The 19,696-nt window shown below is 36.8% G+C and overlaps 1 protein-coding gene across 1 annotated transcript in view; it reads right to left on the bottom strand.

The window, feature by feature from the left end:
• Positions 1-19,696, bottom strand: part of PPFIA2 (protein tyrosine phosphatase, receptor type, f polypeptide (PTPRF), interacting protein (liprin), alpha 2) — a 358,128-nt gene that overhangs the window by 116,339 nt on the left and 222,093 nt on the right. The window contains exons 4-5 of the mRNA XM_009882625.1: positions 16,416-16,517; positions 6,099-6,263 (exon numbers count right to left, since the gene is read on the bottom strand). Of these exons, the coding sequence (XP_009880927.1) occupies positions 6,099-6,263; positions 16,416-16,517 (267 nt within the window). The remainder of the gene's footprint in view (positions 1-6,098; positions 6,264-16,415; positions 16,518-19,696) is intronic.

The raw sequence follows: 19,696 nt of genomic DNA, 5'->3' as shown, positions 1-19,696 counted from the left end.
GGAGCCTTCTCTTCTCCAGGCTGAACAGCCCCAGCTCTTTCAGCCTCTCCTCACAGGAGAAGTGCTCCAGCCCTCAGATCATTCTCGTGGCTCTCCTCTGGACACACTCCAGCAGGTTTTTATTGGATTCCCTCTTCAAATTTATGTTACAGAAAACAAAACAACCAACCATCCTCATTTCTGAGAGGTGCTGGAAAGGGTGTTGTTCCTGGTCACTACCTTGTTAGAGAAAAAGGAGATGGAACAAATGCAAACTATTTTTATCTGATAATTTGGGTTGTTTTTCATATGATGAATGGAAATTAATGCCTAGAATATTACATTGTTTTCTCTTTACTGGAAATCAAAGGCAGTAAGTGAGTAACTGTAGTTCATAGAAGTAAGCATTACTTTAGTGAGATCGTGTTTTTCACTTCAGAAATAACATACTCTTTACATTTCATATAGTCCTTCAATGTCTTTCTATTCTCTTGGGCACTAGATAAAGCTTTACTAAATAAGGTTTCACAAAGTAAGACTGATCAGATGTCACCTGATCTGTCAGAACATGCTATAATATGCATTTTTAAAGGACAGATTCCCATTACAGTGCCACAGACACAGCAGAAAAGGGTTGCTCTCTCCATGTTAGAGCGTGTATCCAGCATGTGCCCAGATGACTGGGTATTCCTCTGGCTTTTAAACGCAACCAAATTATCTTGAAATGTAACATAGACAATGTCATATTAGCACTGTTGTCGGTGCAAAACATCAGACATTCTCTGTCTCCTAGCAACAGCTACCCACTTTTTTCCTTGCTGTCAAGTTCTTTCTTCTTTCTCTCCAGATCTGCAGCCCACAAAGAGCTTTTAAAGAACACACATGCTAGAATTGAATCTGTTGTGTTTTTTTTTCCCCTGAACAGTCTATTGAATAAAAGCTCTCCTAGCTATCTGCGAATGAATAAAAAGATAGTGATAATGTTGACATGAATAGGTTGGTTTTATTTGCAAGACTATTAGGTATACTTTTCTGTCGTGAATTAATCTTAAGAGAACCAGTGTTTTTTTAATCTTAGCTAGGAAAATAACACCTGGTAGTTGCTTTCCTTTGGGAAGATCAACTGGAAACTTCCTAAAAAATTGACAAAAAATGGGTTTGGAGAAGAAGTTGCTTCAAACATTTCCAAATGAACATTTCAAATGTTGAATCCAATGTTTAAAGCAAAAGAGGAAAAATGTCTGCAGGAAAATAAACATGTCCAGACACTTATTAGAAGTCAATTATAGTTATAGAACGGTATAAATAAAATAACCATTTTTCTAGTTTTCGTTCTTCCTGAATTGCATATAAGGAATACGTACTTCCTGACCTACTCTATACTCAATATGTATTCTAACCATGAAGTTAATCTAAGTTTCTATTTTCTATTCAACTTCAATGATGTCTAGTAAACCTCATTTTCATTTGCTGTATTATAAACTATTCCATGTATATTCATATATAATATCCCCAAATATTTCATAGTGCTGTCTTACATTATTTCTACAACTTTTCATTCCATGAAATAAACCAAAGACATCAGGTACTTAGCAGCAGTAAGAGAAGTCTTTGAGATCTGAAGCATTAAGAAGGTCAGGGGTGATTAACTGAAGAGAAGTTTCCATACAGACTATCTTCCCTCAGAATACAGCTGCAAATTTCAAGTGACTTAGGCAATAGCAAAGGCTATCAGAAATGTTAAGTCAGAATTTCACATCAGTCCCAGTCATGATCAGTCCTAACCTCTAGTGCTTAAAACTTCGCATTTTGTTAACAATTCTCATTGTTTGTGGCACATAACCTAACCTTACACTTAGAAAATACAATCATTGAATTTAACTTTGAACATGAAGAAAATCTAGAATTGGTAGCAGAACTGCCCATGTCCTGTGTTTTCAGATTTCTAAAAATTTTAGCATAATTAGCTATGTAAAATGTTTGAAAATATGTATAGCTTCTGTCAAATTAAATTTCTAAATAATAATAATACAGTTAGTGCAGTATCAATTTCATTTGCTGCAACACAACTAGCCCAAGGAGACACAATGAGATTTCTTTGAGCACCACATCAAAGAGTAAATACTTATAAACTAATCATTATCCCCGTGCCCTAAAGTGAAAATTCTCACAAAACACACTACAACTCTGCAAGAATCAACGACGAAGACTGTTGTTTGGCGCAGCCAGGATCTCATATGGATAACGGTGTAAGAATGACAGCATCCCCTTACTACTTTCTTCTCACTAGGATGTACCTATTGGGTTCAGCCAAACAGGACTGGCTCTCCAGCATGGGAAGCAGCATTGTTCTACAGGGAGTGAACAGATGCTGAAGGAGCTGTCAGACACTGAAATAACTGTCAATGACAGTCACGCTTTCTCTGAATAATGCAATCATGGCGGTGGTTTACCTTTTGGACTAAAGGTAAAGCCAAAGCCCAGACTTCATGTAATATGTAGAGAGCCAACAGGCTTTTTGAAATAAAGTATCATTCCTCATTCTCCTTATACTTAAGCAGGCCTCCCTGGAAATACCAACCCTGAACTGATATGTTTTATTTTCTATCTTCCAGTCTGTTTTGTATTTTTCATTGCATTTTGTTGTAGTAATGAGGACACTTTTGTAGTTCTTGTACTGTATACATAGCATTCCTTGCATGACCAGTCAAGTTTTGTGGCAGAGCTTGTTACAACACCTCAAGCTGTTTTAGTGTAGGAGGTGAAAACACGAAAGAAAATTTGCATTTAGGAAGAATGGAAAGACTTTCTTGGGATTTTTGTAAATTTAAAAGGCAAACATTTTAATGAAAATATCTTGTTATGCTTTTTCAAGGGTGTGGCAGCTAAATTATTGGTTTCAATGTCAACATTCTTTTGTGAAGAAAAAATTAAAGAAAAATTTCCATTATTCATTTGCAAAGGGCCACGATACATTTTCAATGCACTTTTGACAGTTTTCATTACTCTTTATCCATTAACCTACCTCATTTCTGGGTGCATTTTCTGATGTTTATTTCCTGTGATATCAGCATATCATATACCATGGGTTTTTTCCTCAGTATTTACTGCAAAGTTCTGCCCTTGAGCCTCCCTGAGTGTAGTGGCAGAATCTGTGGGATTGAAGCATAACCCACAATACAGGAGCACAAGACATACATAAGTCTAAGGGAATAGGGGAGTAGACTGGCTGCACCCAAGGGTGCTGAGAGGCCTTTTTCATCTTTGAAAGGTAACGGCGTCAGGGGAGATTCCTGATGAGTGGAAAAGCCACAAATGTTGTGTCCACCATCATGAAAGGCAGGAATTATCCTGGGAAGCTCCAGAGAAGTACAAGCTGGCCAGTCTTGGGAAGGTTACGGAGCAAATATTCCTGGAAGCCATTTCCAGGCACATAAAGGACAAGGTGGTGATTGGCAAAAGCCAGTAAGACTTTGTCAAAGGCAAATGACATCAGGCCAACCTTGCTGCCTTGTGTGATGAGATGACTGGCTCCATGGATGAGGGAGTAACAGTGAATGTTATTTACTTCGTCTTTACCAAGTCTTTCTGCAAGATCTTCCATTTACCCTGAGAGAAAAGGGTGAGCTATAAATTGGATAAGCACATAGAAAATTGGCCAGACTGCAAGGCTCAGAGGTTTGTGATCAGTGATACAAAGTCCCAGTGGCATCCCATAACTATGAATGGAATAACCCCAGGCAACACGGCAGGCTTGAGAAAGACAGAGCAGTTTTGCAGAAAAGACCTAGGAGTGAATAAGGCCAGACACACAGTTCAGTCAGCAGGTCGAGGGAAATGATTACTCCCCTCTGGATTTTGAGACTGCATCTGTTTTTGGGCTCCCCTGTACAAGAAAGACACTGACAGACTTTGACAAAGGCCCACCAAGTTGGTCATGGGCTGGAACACATGGCATATGAGAAAAGGCTGAGAGAGCTGGGTCTGGTCAAACTTAAGAAGGGAAAGTTCATGGGAGACCTTACTGCTGTCTACAACTAGCTATCCAGAAGACATGGAGAAAGCAAAGCCAGCTTCTTCTTAGAGATGCAGAGTGACAGGACAAAAGGGAACAGGTGTAAGATTCAACAATGGAAATTCCAGCTAGGTATTATAGAAAAAAAAATTACAATGAGGGTATCAATATCTCCCTGGAGATATCCAGAAGTTGATTAGACAGGACCCCAAGCAACCTGAAACAGCTGGCCCTGCTTTGAGCAGAAGGTTGGGGCAGATGACCTCTAGGAGGTCCAATTTACATTATTCTACCAATCTCTGAATAACTTCAGAGAATTTTCATAGGTGGATTAATACCTTATTTCTGAAGGGTCTGAAACAAATCCAACTTCTATCATTTTTCCGTCAAAGAAAGTGTAGAGTAGATGACTCACATGTCATAAAGGCTTTTTAGCACATTTGGGTGTATGCAGTCTTTTTTACTTCCATTATTTTTGAATAAAAATCCCAATAATGCTGCAATGTGTGGTATAATGTGATAGTATTATATTATCAGGTATCTGGATGATATATAAAATGTCTTTGATCCAGTCCTTCTAAAGAGGGAGACTATAACATAAACACATAATTTTATACAGGATTTGTACCTGAAAATAATGTGTGCTAGGTTTATAACAAGTTTTATAATGTTTTATAACAAAAATATGATTTATTATATCAAAATAAAAAAGGTTCAAGGCACAAGGCATAGCTGAATAGCACATAGGAAAAAGTAATTTTGGCCAATCAATTTTAACACTTGTTTTATAATGTAACAAATCTCCTGTTAGTAAGATTGCAAATGGTTTATTTTTCTACACTGATAATTATCATTACCACTGGGACCAAGACCCATTATATGCATAAGATGTGTACCTGTGTCACTCCAAAATTTTTAAATGAAGTGCATATTGATTTTAACCTGTTACATTAAAAAAATTTAAAAGCAGAATGAATTTCTTGGTTTGCTTTGCCTGTGCCCACGGCTTTTGCTCTACCGATTAAACTGTCTTAATCCCAACTCATGAGTTTTTTCCCACTTTCACTCTTCTGATTCTCTCCCCCATCGCAACTAGGTGGAGTGGGCGAGCGGCTGTGTGGTTCTACCTGCTGACGGGTTAAACAACGACACAACACAGCTCAACAGTTTCAGATGCTGTGCTGCACAACGTCTCCCCTGCTTACCCAACCGTCTCAAACAGAGAAGCAACTCAGCCGCAGTGATGAGCCCAAGCAAATCAGCCAAGACAGACCCCACAAGGAACTAGATTCTTTGCTTGTGAGGAATGATTCTCCCGTGCTCCCTACATGTGTAGTTTTAAGGCGCTTACTAATTCAAATACATCATCTTCTGAGCATTTGTTTCTAGACAGAAAGGGGATGTAAAGCAACACTTGAGGTGATACCTCATTGTTGCAAAAAGATTCATTCACACAAAGGAGTCTTTCCAGCACAGGAATCCAGTGGAAAGACACCCTTAATTAGCATGACTAGATGCAGTTATCATCGGTGTTTTTTATCTTGATTCTGCAATCCCTTCATTACCAATGATAACAAAGGATCTACTAGTCATTTTAGGTTTCCCTACTTGTAGAGGGAACATTGTGCTTATGTAGTAAATGCTAAAAACGTCTCTGAAACTTAAGAGGTTTTCCTCCTAAAAATTTTTAAGATGCTAGTTCCTTTATGTAGTTAGAAACATCTCATTCTGCCTTCGGTGTGTTTTTAAATTTTGAGATACCTACATTTTCTCAACAATCACTTAAAAGCTTCTCGTACAAACAATAAATTCCATGGTATCATGTTTTTTAGTGCTAAATAGGAGACACATGTCTGGTAGGGGGTGAGATTTGCTTATTTTGAAAAGTCAGTACTAGTGTCTACAAAAGATAGCTAAAGTGACCTAAACTGCATTACAGCTATTGGTAATACGTTTTTATGGATTTCCTTGGACATGTGTAAATGCTGTAAGTACAGGACATATTCCAAGAAGTTAACAAACAATACTTTTGCTCTGCTGCATCATAGGACACAGTTAAGTAAGTTAAAGAGTGTATTTAGTAAGCTTTTTTTCCATACTGTACCTTTTCATCCAAAGCCTTGTGGTGCTCAAACAGAGATTTCAGAGCTTTGAGGACCTCAACTTCACTGGAAACTCCTGAGGGAGACTGTGCTTGCCGTTTCACCACTGTCATCCTCAGTGACCTTTCGTGTCTTGAGACAAGGCACTCCAAATGCTCCAGTAACAGCTATTGGATTTGATATAAAAGGTTATTAATTTTTGTGCACCTAAATGCCATGGAAATTTTAACTACAAAGTGCATGGTACCAAATGGCAATTTTCTTGGCAACATCATTGTGGGAGAGACTGCTGGAATTATTGACAACATTTCATTATTCTAAATCAGATGGAATAAATAGAAAAATAGGAAATCTACTCATGATTTCACTGAAAACTCTGCTATGAGAAGCGAGAACAACAAATCACTCAGCATAAGGTCACTATTTAACTAAATTAAGCACCTATTTACAATATGTTTTGTGATAGTCATAGATAAGCATTAACAACCAAATAGCAACCAAAACCAGTCTAAAGCATCATGCAAAAATATTAAAGTTTATAATTAGTTCACTTTAACTGTAATATATTTTTAATTTATACTGTAAGTTACTTAACAAAATATGTAAAAGCAAATGGTATACTTTATTAAATTTTTAAAACTATTCTTTTTAAATGCCATGGCTAATGGTGTTTGTCACTAGCATGTGCTCTATAAATGTTCATTGTCTCTATTGTAATACAAACATGATGGAAGACAAAAAGATCTGTAAAGACAAATTTCAGGCTATTGTAAATATCTGCAAAACAACCTGTAAATAACCTACTGTAAAAACATATGATAATTATTTTTCATTATTACTGTAGGTTAAATAAAAAAATAAAATGTTATGTTGGTGTTGTATAGAAGATTCCCCATTTGTCTATACTTTCATAGGGCTACCATTGCTGTTCTTACTATCTGAACATAAAAGAGAATTGGTTAGCTGTAAGGTTAAAGCAGCGTAATGATATTCATGAATCACAATGCAAGTTAAATGTATTGCAATTACAACATACAATTATATCTAAGTCAATGAACTGGAAATTTCAAAGTTACATGGATAATTGTTTGTTATTTTTCCTTCGATGTGGTTCTTAATATAGCTACTAATAGTAAAGATATATATTTATCTGTGATCCATAGTTATTCTCAGTCACATAAAAACCTTTATTATTACATGAATTAACAGACATAGAAGAGGAAACCCAGAGTGTAATCACATTATATTTGTGATATATTGCTATTAAGTCAGGAATGATGAGGGTTTGATGTTATCTTTGCTTCAAACATGTTTTTTGTGTCTAGATTTGCACCTGGTTATTATGTTACAGTAACACACAATGTTCACAGAAAACAGTGCAAACAATGTTAATATATTAAGAATTGTAATGAGTCCACACAGTTCATGAAAGGAGGGTATTTGTACCATTTCTGAATTCAAGTGTTGGCCCCTATTTGTCAAAAGCAAATGAGCAAGAAATTCACAAGCTTTGTCATCTGATCCCTGTAGGGCTGACAGCAGATCTAGGCAGATTTTTAATTATTTGAGGCAGTCCAAAGTAACAGGCAAATTTGAAGAGACATGACAGAGGCATCGGGAACTTGGTACGGGGATGTGATAAGGTTGTAACTTGGATGAGATCAGAATAGCTTCCAAATACTTACACAGTATTTCCGTTCACAGGAGTACTTAAGTACACAATTAACTGCTATCATGAATAGAAGTGAATTTCTAAATTTTGATCTAAATTAATGTATTTTTGTGATTTTTTCTAGGCCACCTAGTTATTTAGGAGATAGCTGGAGGAAAGTAAGTCAACAGTCAATTTCTAATGCTATGGTCTACTCTCTGCCCCATCTCTCAAAAGAGACTATCCAGCTGCAACATTTCCTTCTCTCTGCAGCCACACTCACGGAATCACGAAATCATGGAATTTTCGGAGTTGGAAGGGACCTCTAGAGATCATCTAGTCCAACTCCCCTGCCAAAGCAGGATTGCCCAGAGCACGTTACTCAGGACTGCATCCAGGCGGGTCTTGAAAGTCTCCAGAGAAGGGGACCCCACAACCTCCCTGGGCAGCCTGTGCCAGTGCTCTGTCACCCGAACTGTAAATAAGTTTTTCCGTGTATTTGAACAGAACTTCCTATGTTCCAACTTGTGCCCATTGACCCTCGTCCTGTCACTGGGAACCACTGAAAAGAGTCTGGCTCCATCCTCCTTCACCCCCCCCTGTAGATACTTGTACGCAATAATAAGGTCTCTGCCCCACTCCGTAGCCCTGAGGTAGCCAGAATCTGACTGAACTGTGCTGTGGACATACACTTCTCCACAGTCATTCCCACTTGCTGGCTCATCCTGCTCTGTTGTCTGTCTTGTCTACCTTTCTTTACGCAGAAACTTTTCAATGCGTCATAGCTACCTCTGGAACATTCTAAATCCAGTCAAAATGCTATGAAATTCTGGGGAAATTGAAAAAAAAAACGGCCAGTCCTTCCATAAGTCTGTAGTTATCTGAAGCTCAAACTGACACCCACTAAAAGAGACCATAATAATAAAACCTTGGTAACTATATATTGGCCTAACACGGAGCAAATTTGTTGTATTTGATGCCCTACTATCCTAAACAACTCATCTCCCAGACAAACACTGTGAGGATTGGAGAGGAGAATTCTGAGATCCTGTAAACAAGTCTTCAATGGAAGGGAAAATGTGAAAATCTGGTTTAGGAGAGGATAAAAATGATGGTGACACAGAATTCTTTATATGGAAAAAACTTTAAAGACAGAAGGAATTACACACAAACTATAGCACAGAGATAAATAAGAAACACAGAAAAAAAAAAAAAGAATATACATCCAGCACCCCATTTTGAACTGGTGTAGACAGATGATCTCAACAGGGAATTTGAAGTCAGCATGGACAGAAGAAAAACAAAAACCTTATTAAGAGAAGGAAGAATGGAGTTTGAAGAGAGTGATGAAGAGGAAAAAAAACAGTTAAATAAGGTTTCAAGTATGAGAAGAGGGTAGAGTGGTGGGAACTCAGAATTTTGAATGGGTTGAGCATGGAGGAGTTTACCATGTGGGATGAACAGTGGAGCACCCCAGCCCTTTGTGCAGCAGCAGATAAGTATATTAATTTTAGGTTAAGTTGCTGCCATGTTACAAACATGTGTAATACACAAAACTAAACCAAATGAAAGTCATCCATTTAATAAACACAAAAGCTAATTTTGCCTTTAGCTTAGAATTACCATTTTAGAGGTGAAAAAACCCCATATTTCAATGTCTGCATACATTTCATAGTCATTAATTAAATCAAGTACAAAATAATGTGTTGCCTCTTTTACTGTATAAAGACAGACAAGCTGACGTCACAGCTTAGTGTCAAAATACTCGTGGAGAATTACTGCACTACTTGTGAACATTTCATGCTTTTTCTTTCTGTTCTTATTCACTCAAGCTAGTCAGTTTGCAGCTGTTCGTTTTCTGGAAACTACCTCTGAACACTGGAATTTTCCTTACTGTCAGCCCCAAGAATGCTCAAGAAGGCATGCTGACATATGTTTCTGGCTTGTAAAAATTTCTTATTTGTGCTTTTCAACAAAAGTTAACTGTATTTCTCCCCAAATTGTGAGCACTGCTTACAGCAAATCCAGCTGAGCAGAGTATTCTCAGCCAGGTCTGCCAGTGCCACATTACTTCATGCCATGGGGAGTATAACCCAAGGGGCAGAACATCTGATTGTGACTGAGCACTTGATGGCAAGTGCTTGCCCCCTGCTCTGCTGAAATGATACTGCTATTTTATCCATCTTTGCCCCAACTACAGCTATATTTAAAAAAAACGTAATAAATCTTCCCTGCTTCCCTGGGAAGAGCAAATGTAACTACTGACAGAACTATGAAGTGTCCTATTGCTACAACGGTGGTGGAAGGGACACATAAACATATAAAATTGACATTGAAGGCAATGGTGTGTCCAAGAAATGTTTAAGTTTAATGACTGAAGGAATTTGCAATATCTTGTGGGCATGGGGGCAGCCTGATGGGACTACCCCTCGATATAATTCAAGAATTACTGTTCCAAATATTTGTGAGCACACCCCAAGATTTCATGTCAAAATGACATCGTGTCAATACTGGTAGTTCATTTAAACTACAAAAGAATTGTTAGAAACAGCTTCAGGCATTTTAGCACGTTGCAATTAAACTCTGGCATTAATAAACGTCATGTGCTGCTGAGCATTTTCCGCTCCCTCACACTGTGTCAAGCTGCTACAGTTGTCAAGCACTGAGAGGGACAGGCAGCTTGCAGAGAAAAGAAGATGAAGATCAACGGCAGCAGGCGGGACATCACCCGCACATCATTGCTATGCCTTTCCTACTGGAAAGCATAAGCTTGACAATGAGTTATGAAATAATCTGACAAGTGAATTCTACTCTTATGCTGGGCACATTTTAGGATGCTCAAGATGCCATGCTGATAATTGTATCTTAGCTAAATGGGATGAAGGCTTCTGAAGCTCTGGGCTCTTCATAAGCGTAAAGAGTGTTTAAAAATAATCATTTAAAGACTGAAAAATGCTCTAGTGCATGTTTTGTGAGGGAATGAAGCATCTTTAAAATGTTAATTAGAACTAAACCAACAAGAATAGAGAAAATTTTTAGAATATACCCGGCTTCCTGTATGTCTCAAATCACTTCCAAAGCACTTACGGAAGTGATCGATTTCTGTGAAAAGGAAATGCATGGTTAAATTTAATGATATAAACTACACTGGTGTAGGCTATCACCTATCTATATTATACTATACCATTATTACTACATGGACACTGATTTACATATGGAAAATAAAAGAAGTTAAAACCTTCTTTTTTAGGAATGATGACTCAGTAAGTTAAAATTAGTGTGACTCAGTTTGTATTACTAGAGGAACTGAATTTTAATCAATATAAAATATTTTATCTTAACTTTATTTTCAAAAAATCTGTTTGTAAAAAAAACAATGTTCACAACAAGAATTGCAAATTGCAAATGCAGAAATTAAAGAATCAGGAGAGGGTGATGGAGACAAAAAGGAGAGGCATAAATAATGGATAACAGGGAAAAAATAGAAAAGATAAGGAATTTACTAAATGAGACAGACTTAGTCTGTCTCACTTAAGTGATTCCTTAGAGGAATGGTGCAACCCACTAAGAATACAATTCTCTTTTGAGATCCAGCTTAAAATTTCTCACCAGCATAGGCAAAATTTAATTTCCTTTCAGTCTATATTTAGAATGCACATTGTTCAGTGAATCTCCATTTCTGGTGCAAACAAAGAAGACAAGTAAAATAAGCAGACATGGGGTTGAAGATTACCTCTAAAACCAGTCACAAAATCAGTCATTTTCTTCAGCATTGCTCCACAGTGGTGGAAACTGATTTACACCCGCGGTCAGCTAGGGTGACCTCAAACAGCTATACTGGTAAATTACCAGGGAAAATCTTTCTTTGAAAAAACAAAGTTACAGCCTAACTACAGCATATACCCCACATCTGTCTTTCTGTACATCTAAGACAGAAAAGAAAATCCTGGCAACCTAAATCCTTAATGGAAGCACACATGTGTGAAGCAAAAGTATGAAAGAAAATGCAATAATCAGGATAATGGTATAAAGTAATAGAAATCAAGATAGAAATTAAGAAAAGTGGTTCATTACGAGAATAATTAATACAAACATAATAACTATTAGATTATACAGTGTCTGAAAAAATAGGTATTGAATTACTATATATTACATTTACTATCTATTGTCACCCTGTTTTCTGTGACAGAAGTTCTTATTTTGAAAGAAGAAACACGAGTCCATAAGATAGATCATAATATTGATACAAAAATAATGAAAATTACTGTCATTTACATTAGTGTAATAATGGGTTTGCCTTTAAAGAACTTTAGGAAGCAGTTGCACTTATTTCATGTGTACAGTGCTTTCAGACTGTAAGAACTCATGTTAACATGTTTAAAAAAGAAAACAGAGTTCCCGATTTAGTTTCAGCACCTATCAAACTCACGTAAGTAAAAGGACCTCTAAGAAAATGAGTTAAATAAAGGCTTTAATACCATAATTTAAAAGATATTCTTAGTCTTTTCCAACACAATAAAAGGGAAATTTAATCATAAATCATAGCTTTAAGTTTTGATCTATGGGTATTATAAGATTGCAGTGCCTAATTGAAGATGTTTCGTAAATCATTCACAAAGGAATTGAGACAATAAATATGAATAAAATTAAATCTAAGTCAGCCTTGTTCACTATAATAAATGCTTCAGCTCCTGAGGTATTAAGTAAAAGAAAGACAATGATATTGTCTTTGTTACTACTGTTTCATTCATGAATATAGGTTTAATTTTTCTTGTTTCTAAAACTGCTTGAACGAAAATATTTTGGACCAATTTAACATTTTACGCTATATACAAAAAAAATATGAATGTGTCTGGTTTTTTTTGTTCTAGTGAAAAAAACACAATCAATCAGATCAATCCATATCAGTATTGTAATATTTTTTTTTGTTTCAGCTGCCAAACCAACCCCCAGATTTCCTCATAATCATATTCTGATTTAATAAATTAATCCTACAAACTTTTTCTACTTTTAAAGAATGCAGATTGAGACAAAAATAACTTTGAATTTTAATTTAAACTTGGTACAGACAAATTAGTGTTATTTCATAATCTCCATTAAACAATATGCTAGATCACATTGCTGTGTGTTCCAGCTTCAGAAAAGATGCTATCTTTCCACATGCTATAGGTGATCATTCTGGCTAGAGAACATCCAGAGAAATAACTGCAACAGGTTCTATTAAGATATTTTTGTATATGTCTTCTAAGTCACACGCAATGATTTTCCAGAGAGAACCTGTTTGTCCTCCTGTCAGCAAGGCCACACCAATCAATGCATATACATATGCTCCTGCATTTTGTATTTTGCCTCACAGACTGACAGATTAAGTTGCCAGCTAAGTTCTTGACAAGAAAATATTTCTACTGTAATATGTCAGAAAAAAATTAATTATCGTAGGCAGTAAAAATACATATTCGACAGCAAAAGGTCATCAGGAAGCTTTGCTTAAGAATGCTGCTACAAGGATTGAGTAGGAACTTGATTAAACATCGGGATAAGGTTTAAGCCCTGGCATTTTGGCCAAGACCTGGAGTGTATGAGTCCCAAAGAATGTAATTCCATCATGGTGTCTCTGATACACGTTACTGTCAGGGTCTGCAACTGCAGCGTGGCATGGAGTGGCAAATCAGGATGTGTGGTGTTGTTTGGGGTTGGCTAAAACTGTATGAGGCTGTTTGCAAGAAATAAACACACACATAGGTGTGTGTCAAGAATAAAGAAAAAACCAGCCAGTTAGGCATAACTGTAAATGTAAAATGGAGTAGAAGGCTAGTGTGTGGTCAGAACCTAACAGAGTTTCCACTTCTATTTCGTCTTGCTGGTTTTCAGTTTGAACCAGTAGGTGCTTCCAACAGTATCTTTACTTTGTTATCCGAGGGAGATAAAAGGCTGGATTGAAAACATCAGAAACAGCCATCTGAGAATTTGGGACAGACTCTCTTTATTTGAAAGTAGTAAGGAAGTGTTACTTGGGATGGAAGTGGCTGTAGTGAGTAGTTCCACGGCACGTGGTTATGCATGAGCATGACCTGGGGGGGGCAGGTAAGCCTTGCTGGCGTAGCCAAGCTAGAGCTGGGTTAAGTGTGAATACTATTGGGATGGAAGAAAGGAGCTTTAGTTGGCCTAACTCTCTATATCAGAACAGACATTTAATTTCCTCATTGCAGAAATGTATCCGTAGTCCTCCAAATATTATTATTTTATTAGAATCTTTGCTTAGTTAACAGAAAATTTTTGGAGCAACTTTTTCTTACAAAATATTTATGCAGTTTTGCATGAATAACAGCATAAATCTCAGTTTGCAGAAGTGCCTCTTTATAGGCAATGCCTTCACAATGAATGTTGCTAGAAATCTCATCACTAGCATGTTATTGAGACTGTATTCTGAAGACAACAGGTTTGTATCTAAAATGCTGGACTGTCCCTATAAAAGACATGTACAGGACCCTATAGAAGACAGCATGAATATTACAGCAAACTCTGGAAACTAATGTGGCATATAGCAGCTTAGAGCCTGGCAAGAACATATGATGGAGTAATCACTTCTTAATGAAAATGCTAGAGGTCAGGGTAAGGCATGTCTGAATTTTTTCTCTCTCCTTCCCCACTAATACTTGGACCGTATCTCCCCCTCTTGTTTACTGTAACATCTCCTGCAATTCCTGTATTTTTTCATAGCCTAAATCTTTTCATCTCCAATAGCTAGCTTCATCCTCATTTGGAAGACATGCTGGTAGAGTTTACTAATTTTAACTGCAAGGACTTCTTACAAGAATTATCATGCTCTATAACTCTCATTCGTTGGTATTAGTTCCCCTGGAAAATCTCTTACCAACTTTTCTTTTACATAACACAAGAATGGATGATCTTTAAGCTTCTTGGTTTGCACAGAAAGTGTCTATGACAGAGCTCAGTCTGACTTAGGTGATGACTTGCAGTTGACTCATCCTCCTTTTTTCTCACAGTCGTTTGGCAAGTGACTCTCTTTGGCTACTAGGCTGTCTTGGGATTTTTGCTAGTCTGCGCTGCTTACATCCAATACATGGTAAGGATTGGTACACTGCAGTTTTAATATACCAACGTTGGTGTTCAATGGGTTTTGCAGTGAAATGGAAAAAGCATTGTGCTAGGCAGTTTTGTGCACATGCTTATGAAGAACTTAGGACAACTGAGGAGGTGGCATTGTAAATTTAGTTTAGATGATATTTTTTTCTGTAAAGAAAGGCAAATGGATATATATTCTGTGCAGGAATGGGTATATGTAGATTATTGACCAGGTACAATTTAGTGTTTATTATAACTACATCTCTGTATTCAAAAGTTTGTGCTGGAAATTAACACAAAGTATTCCTTATTCTATGTAAATTATTTTCTTAATTGACTTTACTATTTTTACCTTAAATACTAAAATAACCAACACATAGCAGTTACTGATAATTCAAGCAACTTTAGAAAGTTTTCAGATTTGTAGTTGAGATTGTTTGCTAAACCTAAAGAATGCAGTGCAATTCCTACATGCTTCTACGCTAGTTAACTCTATTTTTGTTGGAGTCATTTTGGACTGTTTAGAATGTATGAGAGTCATGGGAGAAAAAGTAGGTCTCACCTATGTCTCTCATCACATTTCCCAAACCCATTTTGACTTTTGTGCTAAACGTGATCATCTCCTGCACCTCCAAGCGAGCATGGAAGTAGATGGGGCAGCTTTGCCTCTTCGTAGGCATCTGTATCATCTGTCCTTCCTTGGATTCTTCCAGGAAGAGTTACCCAGATCACAGAAGAATGAAATATGGATGTGAGAAAACATCCTTGGTGTTCAGCCTCTCTGAGATCTATTCCATATGTTCATTACCAGCTTGACTCCTGTCGGATCTTGGACTACTCCACCTCTTTTCTCACATCTTTGCACACCCCATAAAGCCTTCTCTGCTCCCCTCTTCCATTTCTTGATCAATTCTGCCTTTGCCCAGATACTTGCATGTGCAAATTATTTTATTCTGAAAACGATTCTGTACACCATTTGAGAATTTTCAGAAGGTGCCATCACATATTCTTGTTCCCAGACAGAGTAACATCTTCTGATTGAAGTAGAACGTGGTGAATTTAAGGGTGAAATCTTGTCCTCACTCAGCTGTATGACAAATGACATTTACTTCAAGGGTCACATGGCTGCATCTAGACTAAACAACAGATTGACTGCGGTACGTGTGGCAGCCTTTATCTCATCTTTATTCAGATCAAATCCAAGGCACAAGGGAAAGCTGGGTCTGTTGTAACCTTGCCTTTTGCCATGATAAGAGATGAGGATACGTGCAGGCTACTTAAGCAGTCCCCGGGGGTTGGAATGCTGCATGAGTCCCTTGCTTTAGAAAGCATTTAAACTGAATCTACATGTCACGTTATAGACAAAATCTGCTATTTTTGTAATATATCCTGCATTTAGTTCCTCCAGGACTGTGCGTGGTAGATATGTCCTGTTACTTAGAACCTTACAAGTCTCATATACTTATTAAAAGGTTGGAATTTTGACCTCTTATTTATACAAATGAAGATCTAAATTTATATATAAGTATATTCCTCCTGCTTTACACATATGATATCCAGAAAAGGTCTGCTGTATACTTACTCTCGTATTGTTTCTTTCGGCTTTCAGTTCTGAAATCTCTTCCTCTTTTTCAAGCAGCTGTTCCCTGCACGCATTTAATTCTTTAGTCAGTGCAGCAAATTCCTGTGGAATAAAATGATATATGAAGTTACTCAAGATGTAAGCACTAGAATAATCAAACCCATATGCATTCTAGAGTTTGAGGATTCTAATAATATTTAGAAATTGCCAACACACACTAAAATACTGTATCATGACCTACCAAAACCATTTAAAGTCTGGGCATATCTAATGAGAAGCACCTATGAAAAACACCGATTTAAGTTTGGAAACAAAAGAAGGTTCAGGATGGTGGCAACATCCTCCATACATAAGCTACCAGAACCACACCAGAAGAACACAATTAGCCTATTTCCAGCAACAGAGACACCACATTTCACACCTAACGAAGTTCAACTCAACATATCCACTTTGCGAGTGTTCTTGCCCCTCTGTAAGGCAGCTGTTGCAATATAGCATGGGAGAAAAACATTAAGATATTCACTGATCAAAATATATCTAATATCAGATTAACATAAGTAATATGTGCATTGTGAAAAAAATAATCTCATTACTTTTACTTGATACCTGAATTTAACTACTAAAATGTGTTTGGGCTTTATAGTGAAAGGCTGTCATGAGTCAGAGCAATATTCATGTTTGTTTGGAGTGAATTTCCTAACATGAAATGAAACTGTATTTTAAGTTGCTCCTGATATTAAGATTTACACATACAACTAATAGGTTTTCTGAAAAACACATTTTCAGTTGTCAAAATTCCTATTAAAATGTCTTGATTTTACCATTGCTATTACTCTTCAACAATATACATAAATTTTTGTCTATACAAAGGGCAGTCACAGATTCATCATTCATTTCAATAATGAAAAGGTTTCACTCCATATGTGTTTATTTTTGACAGATACAACATATACTAAACTGTAGTGTTTAATTTTATCCTGTGCAGCAAAAAGATGCTACATGTCTCACAAAAACAGTGAGGCAAAGGATTAACAGCCTTTAAAATTTGTGATCATGTGTCAGAAAAAAAAATGATATCTTGATGAACAGCACCACTGCTTACCAAAGATATATACATATTTTTAAATATTAAATGAATTTTAGTTTGACCAAAATAGTCAGTGCTTAAGAGCACCCACAAGCAGCCACAGTTGAACTGAAGTCATTCCTAATTGTCCCCGTCCCCACCCCCCCCAAAGAAAGCAGTTTAGGAAAAAAACATGTCCAGGTGGTTTATCTTATCAGTCAGTGGGATGAAGCTGAAACTAAATCTACTTATTTAAGACAAAAGCTGGCAATGATCTCAAAAGGGCTTGGTTTGCTGCTTCCTCTCAAGTTGCTGAAAGCAGCTTTTATCTGAACTAAAGTGCCGTTCAACAGAAGATTGGTAGGTATGTCTAGACTCATTCTGTTTTAATCCAATTTCTAAATAGTTAATGGTATATGGTATTATTAATAATATGTTAAAAATATTCAAATAGTTTTCAAGTGGTATTCTGACAATGTATAACTAAGGTGGTGGTTTGTTTTTTTTTAATTTTTCAGCAGCTGGAACTGGATTCACTGTAAACTTCCATGCAAATTGCCTGATAGTAAGGAAAGTGTTGTTCTGGTATTTTCAGTGGATTTTATTTTAGAGATCAGCTATTGATAACATGAACGATGTAGTGAGGCTTTGTGCCATACCTCCCAATCAGTATTTTCATTTTATACCTCAGTCCTCAAGAACTTGTAAGGCTATGCAGCATACTTTGAGGTTAAAGCCCAAATTTAGCTTTGAAAATGAGATTTAAATTGTACAACTCCTCTCTTGCTTTTCAAAAGTGTCATTAAAACTTCTGCCTGTAGGTCTTGCTCTAGGATTCAGAAACTGCTCATCCAGCAGTCTTACTGTGTCCAGATTTTTAAAAAAAAAACAGAAATCCTGTACTTAAGGTTATAACTAATGTTACATACCAAATGAAAATACCATCTTTAATGGAAAGCCAACAATCTCAAGTCAAACTGAATCAGAATTTCAGAGCACAAAACCACACAAACATTTTTATCTTCATATTCCTCAAAGAGAAACTTTATAGCACTATAGGGTGGAACTCTTGTTACTAATTTACATACAGTTTATACATATGAATAAGTGCCTATAATACTTTAAGAATCTCACAGAATAAACTTTCTGTGTAATCTATATACTATGTCATTGTTATTTATGTTTTCTTATTTCTTTGTATTGTTTCAGTTGGAATTAAAATAGATATTTTGGCATATGCTTGGGCATCCGGATGGGTGACAGGTGGTGAAAAGGATAACAAGCTTCATCTGGTGACTTACAGTTCCAGTTCCTAACTACAGTAAGGCAAAGCAGTCTGTTAACATGCTTTTGTCGCTTTCCTTGGAAACAGAAAAATACATGCATTTATCAAACTGTAAATTCTTTGCTGTGCCAAGGCAAGCCTGCTACCAACAGTACAGTCCCTAATGCTTTGGTCAATATAATCTCACATTATTAAAAATGGAGTTCCTGCTAGTTTGCTGAGCAGCATGGAGCTTATTCTTTGGGAATTTTGTTTGCTCATCAGCTTAAGTTTTCCCTTGCTTAAAAACAAATCTTTACTCAAAATTCTGCTCCCAGAGAGTCCCATACCTAACATAGCGCCCTCTCAGCCTTGGAATATCTTCAGCTTATACTCATAATAACTATTAGCATCCACTTTAGCTGGGCTACCTGTGTCCAGTAGTCTAGATTGAGTCACTGACAGAGCCCATTCAAGCCTTTCAATTATTCAGTTGCTGCTGCTCTCAGAACTTCCTCTGTGCTCTTGACATATCTGCGGTACCAGCATTTACAACAAGCAGTCACCTCTTCGTACCTCTGGAGCTAAAGTGGACAACTTTCTCATGTGAAGTACTAGAGACTGCTTAGTTCTCAAGAGCTTTGACTTTTCAATTGTCAAGAGCTTTGACTTCTCTGAATTGGATGATGACAGAAAGAGAGTTGTTTTTTTTCTTGGTGTTTATATCATAAGCCTTGTACAGGGAAAGTCTCAAAGTAAAATTGAGTTTGCCCTAGAGATTTAGAAATGATTATTTCTGTCACATCTGCTTTGATGAATTAATAACTAGGATAAAACCTCACAACAACTTGCTTTCCAATCCATGCTTCCAAAACTACAAGTAAAACTCATTTTAAATACACTCTTTTCATCCAAGGTATCCCTGAGATATGACAATGTAATGCTTCAGGG

The sequence above is a fragment of the Charadrius vociferus genome, unplaced genomic scaffold (assembly GCF_000708025.1).
Source record: "Charadrius vociferus isolate BGI_N301 unplaced genomic scaffold, ASM70802v2 scaffold72, whole genome shotgun sequence".
Taxonomy (NCBI): domain Eukaryota; kingdom Metazoa; phylum Chordata; class Aves; order Charadriiformes; family Charadriidae; genus Charadrius; species Charadrius vociferus.
Note: the sequence above shows the minus strand (reverse complement) of the source record. Positions and strands in the feature narration are given on the sequence as shown.